Source organism: Tripterygium wilfordii, chromosome 5 (assembly GCF_013401445.1).
Source record: "Tripterygium wilfordii isolate XIE 37 chromosome 5, ASM1340144v1, whole genome shotgun sequence".
Lineage (NCBI taxonomy): Eukaryota > Viridiplantae > Streptophyta > Magnoliopsida > Celastrales > Celastraceae > Tripterygium > Tripterygium wilfordii.
The window spans coordinates 12,126,139-12,136,170 of NC_052236.1; the positions used below are offsets into that span (position 1 = coordinate 12,126,139).

General features: G+C 36.7%; 3 protein-coding genes across 3 annotated transcripts; 1 reads left to right on the plus strand and 2 right to left on the minus strand.

The window, feature by feature from the left end:
• Nucleotides 1-247: 247 nt before the first annotated feature.
• LOC119998639 (transcription factor ORG2-like) lies at nucleotides 248-2,784 on the minus strand. The gene is made up of 3 exons (XM_038845975.1): nucleotides 2,452-2,784; nucleotides 966-1,343; nucleotides 248-334 (listed from the first exon to the last, which is right to left on the minus strand). The coding sequence occupies exons 1-3, from the start codon at nucleotides 2,782-2,784 to the stop codon at nucleotides 248-250; spliced, it is 798 nt and encodes a 265-aa protein (XP_038701903.1).
• Nucleotides 2,785-4,669: 1,885 nt separating this feature from the next.
• LOC119998120 (probable aquaporin TIP5-1) lies at nucleotides 4,670-5,991 on the minus strand. Its single transcript, XM_038845346.1, has 3 exons — nucleotides 5,835-5,991; nucleotides 5,503-5,753; nucleotides 4,670-5,184 (listed from the first exon to the last, which is right to left on the minus strand). Exons 1-3 carry the CDS (start codon nucleotides 5,977-5,979, stop codon nucleotides 4,795-4,797), a joined length of 786 nt encoding a protein of 261 aa, XP_038701274.1. The 5' UTR covers nucleotides 5,980-5,991; the 3' UTR covers nucleotides 4,670-4,794.
• A 904-nt stretch (nucleotides 5,992-6,895) lies between these two features.
• On the plus strand, nucleotides 6,896-9,836 carry LOC119998801 (ribosomal RNA small subunit methyltransferase nep-1-like). Its single transcript, XM_038846240.1, has 8 exons — nucleotides 6,896-7,048; nucleotides 7,182-7,492; nucleotides 7,585-7,677; nucleotides 8,020-8,164; nucleotides 8,268-8,378; nucleotides 8,450-8,532; nucleotides 8,627-8,684; nucleotides 9,549-9,836. The coding sequence occupies exons 2-8, from the start codon at nucleotides 7,193-7,195 to the stop codon at nucleotides 9,626-9,628; spliced, it is 870 nt and encodes a 289-aa protein (XP_038702168.1). The 5' UTR covers nucleotides 6,896-7,048; nucleotides 7,182-7,192; the 3' UTR covers nucleotides 9,629-9,836.
• The last annotated feature ends 196 nt before the right edge of the window (nucleotides 9,837-10,032 follow it).

The window sequence follows — 10,032 nt, forward strand, 5'->3', positions numbered from 1 at the left end:
AACACCGCTCATATCACATGACTCATGTCCAAACTCTTATGTGGGAAATTGCAATCAAACTATATATTTATGCAAGTTGATACATACCTATATTGCAATAGAAGATACTAAGAAGTAATATCTAAAACATATTTCCCCCTTTTTTTAATGAAATCTAAAAGGCCTATATATATATATATATATATTTGTATATACAGATTGTATGAAAGTAACATAGACAGAGCAAATACTACAACTTCCTTAATTTTCAAGAAAATAAGTATTCTCTCTTCTCCTGCAATGACAAAATCTTCTTACTTAAAACCTCACTCTCCAAATTATAACTTCTTTCCACCTGCAAATCATGCAAAATTACACTAATTAAACAAAGCGTAATGATAGACATTAATTATATATATATATATAACATTTGCATATTCAAAATCTCCAAGTGTTAAGACTTCATCTCACATCGGATTGGTATAACCCAACCGAGTGACATATAAGCAAATATTCGGTCCTTCTCATACAACCAACACATTTTTTGGACCAAAGAACCATTGAAGACGGCCCAAGAAAAACTTTGGTCCAAAACGAAAAATATTGATTTGTAGTGTTTGAATTGGATTTTATAACACAAAGTTATCAAACCAAATATATGTGTGTGTATCTATATGTAGCACCCGACTCGAGTGGGTGGGGCCACAAGCCTCTACAATGTCAAGCTTAATTGGTGGTGCTTGGAGAGTTATCAAGTGGTGAATAGGCTAAGTCTCTTGTCCCATATAGCATAGGGTAATAGATGACGTATAGTATATAATAAGCTAAACTTCCTAATTAGTAATAAGCGTTTTTTCTAAACTCAAACTAGTATGTGCAACTATGCTAGTGTTGAGCCTGGGAAGACAAAGCCGTGCGCACAAAGTGTTATAATGCGGAAGAGCGGGTTGTTACAATATCTAGATATAATTAAAGTATTGAAGTACCTGAAGATGTAAGTTATAGAAGATGATCCCTCCTGAAGACACAAATGAATTAGCACTAATCAAGAGGAGGCCATCATCCTGTTCTAAGCCATGTAAGATATGAGAGAGTGAGGAGTCTTGACCATGCAGCATTGTTGAATTGGTAATCTGAACTGCAACTGCTGCATCGCTAACCCTTTTGGCTGAAACTGTACTTGGACTTGAAAGAGCCAGCTTCTTAGGCCTTCTAATTACTTGGCTTTCTTGATTATGAATTGCATAATCTTGTTGGATTGACCAAAGCTCTTCTCTCTTTTTAACCAATCTCTCCACTTGTTGTTGCAATTCTGGTATGTACTTTAGCGCTCGAGAAACTGTCCCAGGTATGCTTAGTTTCTTCTGCAATTCCACACACATATATATCATTATGTATTACAATTTTTGGCCAAAAAAAATTGATGTAATGTAAAGGATTTTCATTGATTTCTCTCATGCATGAATTCATATACCCGACCCCAAGCTGTATGGGAACAAGACTCGGATGATAATGATAATGATAATAATATTTTTGTGTCAAAACTAATATCCCACATCGAATCGGTGTAACTAAGTTAAGTGGTATATAAGTAAAGTCTTTGCACCTCTCATACAAATGACACATTTTTTGGATTTAAGAACCATTGACGATGACCCATGAAGAACAAATTCGTGCGGACCGGCCCATGGCCTAGAGTGGACAATATAATTATGTGGTTGGGTTTGGATTTCCAACATGGTATCAGAACAAATATTCGTTCAATTTGGACATGACCTCTATATGTCCACTTATGTACCACTCGGCTGATTTCTCACATGCATGAATTCATATACCCATCCCCAAATTGTATGGAATAAGACTAGGATGATAATGATATATTTTTTTTGGTAATCGAATAATAACCCAAAATTATATGGAATAAGACTACGATGATAATGATATTTTTTTTGGTAATCGAATAATAACTCATCATGCCCTTCAGACAATTTATTGGGCATAAACCTTGAGCCCCCAAAACAGCCCATATGCACTATGTCGACGACAGATAAGGCTGGGTTGAAGCCCATGCAGGTGAAAATGGACCCCTCTATAAGTGGTTCGAACTCCTGACTTTAGCGGAATGAAGTGGGCCGAAGCCCATGAGATTGACAACTCAACCCTATTCCTAATCCCTTTTTGAAAGTGAGTCGTAAAACCCGCGAGACCAAAAAAGTCAGAAAAATATTCCCAACTGGTTCAAACTCCGGCCATAGCGATATGTCGAAGCAACCATCCACCCTAAGCCTAAAAATATAATCAACTGAGCTATCACTCCGTGGTCTTGTCAATATAATTATGACAAATTAAAGAAGAGGGTTAAATCATTATTGACTTATCAAGGCAAGGTTCGAGCTATATACAAAGACAAATTCAAAAACCCAGTGGACAAATTAAGAAAAATTAGCTAGCAGTTAAGTAGTACATGCGTACCATTTGATCCTCACCGGGGAGAAGTGATCGGAGAAATGAATACAAGCAGTTAACTTTCTTGCGACGATCGCGTTCGCTGGCATTGTGATTAAGCTTCTTAATAATGACCTTGTTGGGTTCAGCAGCAGTATTGGCATATGAAGATGTGAAAGCATCAAGAAGCTCTAATGGTGGTTGATGAGGAAGAGGAAGAGGAAGAGGAAGATGATCAATTAGAGACTCAGGAGTACTTTCTATGTCTCTATTATTATTATTATAAGATACGTCTTCATGGTTTTGGAGTTCCTCTAAAGGCCATCCATATGTGGAGACCAAAGGAGATAAATCTAACATCATTTTTGTTTGGACTAATTAACAACTTCTACTTGAAGACTAATTAATGTTCGATCAAACTACTTATATATGCTTAATTATAAAGTTAGATGATCATGACATATATATATATATATATATGTATGTATGTATACGTGTGTGTGCATACATACATTTTTTAACCATTTGAATGAAAAAGGCATCTTGCCTTACTTCACTAGATCTCATGTGCGTTCACACGTGTTTGGAATATTCCATTAATTTGTGCCCTCATAATTTAGTTGCAATAGACAACTAAATTAATTTCTTAATTATGAAGTTTATTTAATGTCACCCTGTAAGAAATTAAGAATCTCGATCGGTTATCAGAAAGAAAATTCAATTGGAATTTCAATTACTTTGATACGATTAAATATAGTAGTTTATAATTAAAAATTGAATGGCCATATAGTACTATATATATATATATATATATGTATGTATATCTTGATTTTAATTCTAAATGTTGAAAATAAACTGGTTAATTAGTATACAATTGACTTAAATTAATGTTTCTTTTTCAAACCCTAGATTGAACTAACTTAATAAACATGTATATATATATGTATATATTGATGATCTAATGAATGACATGGCCTCCGTCGCTTTCTTAATTTAAATTAATATTTTCTTGTGAAGCCTAATCCATATTTAAGAGATGATTTTATAAAAAAAACATGAAAGTAGAGAGTGCGTGTAGTTTGCATGGCAACACGAGGACTATATGTGCTTGCCAATCGTATCCACGTGCCATGCGACTGCATGTCACATGTAGAGAACAAGCAAAGAGATAAAACTTCTAATGGGCTTTTGGGCTTATATTTGGGCCAGAAAGACCACAAGTAGAAGCCCAGGCCCACACGCCTAATTAGTCTCTCCATTTGGGCCTCTCCATTTGGCCCACATTGGTTTGGTATACCTCACTTGAATGACATATAAGTAAAGTCCGTACCTTTTCATACTAACAATGCGTTTTCTAGGCCCAAATATCACTGACAATATCACTCATGAAGAACAAAACTTTTCTAGCCCTAACAATGCGCTTTCTAGGCCCAAATATCATTGGCAATATGACTCAAAACTTTTCTGGCCCGATGTATCCATAGTGATTGGATAAACCAAAAAAAAAAAATATTGTTACTGTATTTGGGTTGAGAATTTCAGCAACAACAATCCACCCAAGATAATTTTACCTGATAGTTTTTCTTGTCCAACTCCATTATCACTGGAGCTACAATTGTTTGCAACATCTAGTCTCTTCATTCATGTGAAGGAAGTGAGTTTGAGCAACTTATGAAGTCTTCTCTGCTTTGTTGGATCAAAAATGATTGGGACCCTAAATTTTTGGTGTTTCAAATATCTCAAATATGATGTGTTGTCTCAAGTAATGAGTGGATTTGTGTGTGCCCTTGTATTTAAGTTGAAAATATAAGTAACCAATTCATCGTGTGATAAATCATATTTGGGACAATTAGGATACTAATTTTTGGGATCGTTATTAGTGATGTTATTTGAGAATATATGTGCTGAAAAAAAATGATCATTGGTATTATTGTTCTTGTTTAAACTCCCTTTTGTGTCTTGCAATACTATCCATCAACAATTTGGGATGTTAAAAAAATATAGAAACCGAACCGACCAAACAACTGACTAGTCGGGTATTTTCAAAATAAAATTAATTAGAATTGACAAATAATCTATCGAAAAACTGAATTAACTGTCGATACCCGATCGATTGATCGGTTAAATTCATATCAAAAAACCAAGAAATTCAACCGTTTACACCCGTATCAACAACTATCACCCAAATAAAAAATAAAAAATAAACACACTGATTTTCCTTTGCAAATATCAACAAATATGCTGAAAAGTTGATGGATACTAAATAATCATTTGTGGAGTAAACAGAACATGACACTTGATTAGGACTATAGCACAAATATTACAACACAATAATTACCCAAAAATAATTAAATCTATAGTGGGTGGTGGCTAAACCCTAACACCAGCCTCTGACATCCCTCTAATAGAAGAATCCAATTCCTGAGAAGGAAACACCACATTGTCATACACAAGTCCAGCCACCGTGGCTCCAACCAAAGGCCCAACCCAATAAACTGCTTGGTTCCTGAACCTACCAGCAACAACTGCAGACCCAAATGCACAAGCCGGGTTCATCGAACCACCCGAAAAGGGCCCGGCTGCCAACACATTGGCTCCTGCCACAAGCCCAATTGCTAACGGCCCAATGGCGCCCGGTGGCCCACGTCTAGGGTCCATGGCAGCATAGATAGTGTAAACCAAAGCAAATGTCATAACACCTTCCATAATTGATGCCCCAAATCCAGTCATTTCACTTGTAATTGTGTATGTAGGGACATGCTGCAATGTCAAACACACAAAATGTTAAATTTTAAATTTCACTTCACTAAATTGTGTTTGCTTTTTGTGTTATTGCTAGGGGTTGAGAATTGGTCCAGTCGGTTGATTAACAGCCCAACAACCGATCCACTTGATTAACCGATCTTGAACAAAACTAAAAATATTACGGTCAACTTTGTTAGACAACTGAGTTTGAGTATTTTGGCAATCACCAATCGACTCATCTTTACATGGATTGGGCAAAATTATCGATCTGACTTCGTAGGTCGGTTTACAGTTGATTATCCAACAAGAAAAGAATGGATTGGTAGTTATTACCTGTGAAACAGTGGAGACTCTCAAGAGAATACAAGCCATAACGGATGCAAGCATTTGAGAAATCCAGTAAAACAGAGCGGTTGGGACACTAATGTGACCCCCAACCGCCATGCTAAAAGTAACGGCGGGATTCACATGGCCTCCGGAGATGTTCGCCGCAATGTACACCGCCGACGACAACCCAAATGCATTTGCAATCGCAATAATCACCAGACTCGACGGATCCGCCGCTGCATTTATCATCATTTTCTCTGCAATCAAAGAACAGGGTCATATGAAGAGTGAGTAATTCGGAGCGCAATTAGTGAACAAGAGATTCATTGAGGACTTACGGGAAGCCATTGTCGATCCGACGACAGAGAAAACATAAAGGAATGTGGAGATGAACTCTGCAAGATATGATCTGAGAGCATTTGGAGTGACAGATTGTTGGAAGCGAGAGGATAGGGAGGTTGGGGCCATTTTGAAACCTGACATGGAAAGTGTTTGATGTGGGTCGGAAGAGAGACAAGGAGCAGTTGATTTGGTTTCAGAGTCTCTGTGTTTATAGGCTGAGAACTGAGAAGAGGTTTTTGTCTGAAAACAAATGGATGGCAACGTTTGGAGAAGGTTCGAAAATTCAAAAAACAACCGCCATGATGCAACGTGGCGTGCTGGTATTGGGTTTGGGGTCGTGACGCGGTTAGTTCCGATAATGTGTATTCTTTTTTCAACTTTCTACATCTGTTTTATACTTTTTCCTTATTTTGCTTCATATATTAATAAATTAAATCAAATTGGAAAATCACCACAAAGGTAAAAAAAGAAGAAGAAGAGATCATTTATGAAATAAAATATACATAAAATTTTTAGAAGAAGTTACATATAATATCGACCCATAAAAAAATTAATAATTTATAAATATATTTTTGAGAAAATAAATAATAATCTATAATTATAGGGGGTGAATACTAGAATCAATAATTTGTTGATTGTCCACCAACAATTCTGCAAAATTCAAGGAATGAAAGTAAGAGGATCTTAGTGTCGATGAGGTGTCAACTCCGACAATCAAGTTAGATGGATTCCAACGCATTTATAATAAGGAAAATGGTATTCAAAAGGATTATCAGTTTAGTAGTAGATCTATCCCTTATTTTTGGACTCACCATTTACCATTGAAGGAGAAGGCTCTTTATAGTATCAATTGTATAAGAAAGGTGATGTGGATCTTCTTTTTTGTCGATCTTGTCCATTGGAGGGGATAGCGTGTTTCTCATGAGGAAATCTCAAGTTGAAGATACGGTGATAAGGCATGAAAAAAAAAAAAGAATATAAATACATCTAGATATGAATGGTGCTTAATTTTGGGCTAAAGCCCATAACCTAGTGATCCCTTTCCCTTCCGAAGAAAACACAATAAAAGGACATGTTTTGGGCCCAAACCAGTCGCCCAGCCCTAGTGATCTCTTTCCCTTCCGAGGGTTTTCTTCGCATACTGTAACACAGACACACCGCTGTATCTCTGCTGTGTTTTGCCCACACATCCGTCTTCTTCCAAATTCCTGTATGTGGTCTATCTATCGACTGTTCTAATTTATCGTTTTATTGGAACTTTTGTCTTGTTTTGTTCGGTAATTTCCGCTTGTTTCAGCTTTATATGAATGTTCTTTTATATGGGTATTAATGGAAACTTGTAGTGGACAAGAAGATGGTGAGGCCTTATGGAGTCAAAGTGCATAAGCGAAAGAAGAGAGAAGGGAACTATGATAAAGAAGAAGAAGAAGTTGAAGAACAATCGATTCAAGCAGCCAAGAAAAAGACTTTAAAATCTACCAAGGAAGATGAAGATGTTGAGAAGAAAGCGGAGGAAGATGAAGCAGAAGAAGAAGCAGCACCGGTAGAGGTGGTTGAGGGAATTCCAGCTGCCCCAAGTGACCAGAAGGCCCTGAAGCGTGGAGCAATTTTTGTTCTTGAGAGGGCCTCCTTGGAAGTTGGAAAAGTTGGGAAGGTTTGTGGATTTAGGGTTCTGTTTCTCAAATTTTTATTTTTGGATTGTCATTACTGCTTCATATCAATGTCTGACTGGTTATGTTTATACAGAGTTACCAGCTTTTGAATTCGGATGAACATGCCAATTTCTTGCGGAGGAATAACAAGAATCCTGCTGATTACAGACCTGATATCATTCATCAGGTTAGTGGAATCGATGAAGAGCCTTGTTGATGTTATTCTTGAGCTCTTCTTTTTCCTTAAAAAAGTTCTAGCAAACAACAAACATGTTTATTAGCTTATCAGTGTAAAGGCAATGAATCCCTCACCTAAAGATGCCTGGAATGAAAATTTTGATAAGTGGTGCTCTGCTGTAGGAAGAGCCGGAGTTAATAGTCCAGTTTGAGCCCTCTAAAGAGGGTTAAATGGGGCTTACTGCCAATATAGACTATTCTGATTTTGAATAGCATTACATCAACTTAATAGAAAAATGGTGCATTGTCTTGTGTGTGGTTTGCACATGATTCAAATTATTAATTCCTTCAGGCACTCCTGTCGATCTTGGATAGCCCACTTAATAAGGCTGGGATGGTGCAAGCTATCTATGTGAAAACTGAGAAAGGAGTTCTTTTTGAAGTTAAACCACATGTTCGTATTCCAAGGACCTTTAAGCGGTTTTCTGGCATCATGTGTAAGCTCATCTGATTCTCTCAAAATCCCAGTATTGTCTCTGGAAATTATGCGAGTTTCTTGTTTTCAATAGTTTATGTCTCATTTGTTTTGGAAATATGCAGTGCAGCTTTTACAGAAACTTAGCATAACTGCTGCGAGCAATCGTGAGAAACTTTTGCGTGTGATTAAGAATCCTGTTACCCAGTATCTTCCTCTAAACTCTCGTAAAACAGGTAAGCTTTCTCACATGTGTTAATGTTGCGAACTTTTTCTTAGAATGACAAGTTGTTTTCTTGCACGTCAGGCCTCTCTTATAGTTCAGAAAAATTGGTTGATATCCAGAAGTATGTGGCAACCATTAGTGATGATATGGATCTTGTTTTTGTGGTATGCTCAGTAGTCGCCTATTTTTTCATAGCCATGCATTTTCTGACATGAAACCTATTCCCGCTCTCATCTTTCAATCCTCTTGAATTTTCAGGTTGGTGCAATGGCCCATGGGAAAATTGACAACGATTATACTGAGGATTGGATAGCAAGTGAGTTCTTACTTCCTCTATTTTTTCCTTGATCATTGATGGTTGTGTTGGACTTTTTTGCACTGCCCGCCGAGATAATATATGTTCTCATGCTGCATCCCAAGAGTCAATAATGGTTGGGTTTCGCATGTTAGTCTACTGTCACATGGAGATTCGTGGTCTTTTACATGGACATGCTTTCTAATGTTCCTTGTCCTTGATGGATCACATTTTGAATTGACAAGTAAAAGGAACTGTTAGGACGAACAAGTGTGATCCATTTTGTATGGTCTGCTGTCATTCTGGTTGCTCTGAAGACCTCTATTCCTTTGAATGAGAGAGTTTGATTATAATAAGTCACCTGAAATTTTAATGTTTGCGTTGTCAAATTGGTATATGATATCAGTACATGATTACGTTTGGATGTACTTCAGGACGACTTCTGTCTTTGTTTTTAGAGGTTGGCATCTCTGTGGATCTTTTTTTTTTGATATTCCAGTACTGTGCTTGATTACGTATTTACGTTTGACTCGATTTTGACTGTCATAAGCAATGCTGAGGTTGATGCTTGAAAGATTTTCAGAATTACAAGTCATTGATGTTGAATCTTTTTCTTCCTGTCATTTCTTTTTATTCTCATGTAGCATCTTATATTTAGTACTTATAAACACTTATGACATTTGTTTGTGTTTTCACCAATATATTTTGGGTCGGTTATTCTTTCGACAATGATTTTTTGTCAATTAACCATGCATTCTTCAGTAGATGATAGTTTTCAAGTGTGCCTGAATATTTTAGTTTACGCGCTTTGACTAGTTGCCATTTGATCCCATTCTAACATTTCTTGATTCTCTCTCCCATTTTTGCTATTTTGATCTTTTGCAGTTTCTGGTTATCCTCTTAGTGCTGCGTTCTGTATATCGATGATCTGCCAGGGTGTTGCAAAGAAATGGAACGTACTATAAACACTCTCATCTCTTACTCTATTGAGTGTCATTATATATCTTCAGTGAAGTTATTACTTAATTTATCAATTTTGCTGTGGTTACTGTAGTTCGAAGTGCAGTGCTGTGCTTGAAGATCTTTAGCTTTCATTTGGGCAATTTACAACATTTATCAGCTTGAATTTCATTCACTGTCAATAACTACACTAATCTCATATTAGCCCTACAACCTAATGTTGGAAAATCAAAAGCCAGAATATTAAGTTTTTTCTTATATATTAACGAAGTTTTTTTTTTATGTTGATCATCTCTCGAGATTTGAGGAGTAGCCGTGGGGAGATTTTTTCTTTTGGAATTCTGGTTCCACGAGGTTGCCTCACTTCTGGGTCCCTTCTCGCGTGGGTTTTAGTATAGGCTTAGCTATC

Bases quoted from the DNA above. Each gene is read 5' to 3' on its own strand.
- LOC119998801 (XM_038846240.1), top strand. From the start codon at position 7,193: ATGGTGAGGCCTTATGGAGTCAAAGTGCATAAGCGAAAGAAGAGAGAA. The intron at 7,493-7,584 runs GTTTGTGGATTT...ATGTTTATACAG, and splicing joins AAGTTGGAAAAGTTGGGAAG to AGTTACCAGCTTTTGAATTC. The intron at 8,379-8,449 runs GTAAGCTTTCTC...CTTGCACGTCAG, and splicing joins TCTAAACTCTCGTAAAACAG to GCCTCTCTTATAGTTCAGAA.
- LOC119998639 (XM_038845975.1), bottom strand. From the start codon at position 2,784: ATGTTAGATTTATCTCCTTTGGTCTCCACATATGGATGGCCTTTAGAG. The intron at 1,344-2,451 runs GTACGCATGTAC...GTGGAATTGCAG, and splicing joins TCCCCGGTGAGGATCAAATG to AAGAAACTAAGCATACCTGG. The intron at 335-965 runs GTACTTCAATAC...CATGATTTGCAG, and splicing joins TCTATAACTTACATCTTCAG to GTGGAAAGAAGTTATAATTT.
- LOC119998120 (XM_038845346.1), bottom strand. From the start codon at position 5,979: ATGTCAGGTTTCAAAATGGCCCCAACCTCCCTATCCTCTCGCTTCCAA. The intron at 5,754-5,834 runs GTAAGTCCTCAA...CTTTGATTGCAG, and splicing joins CGGATCGACAATGGCTTCCC to AGAAAATGATGATAAATGCA. The intron at 5,185-5,502 runs GTAATAACTACC...TTGACATTGCAG, and splicing joins GAGTCTCCACTGTTTCACAG to CATGTCCCTACATACACAAT.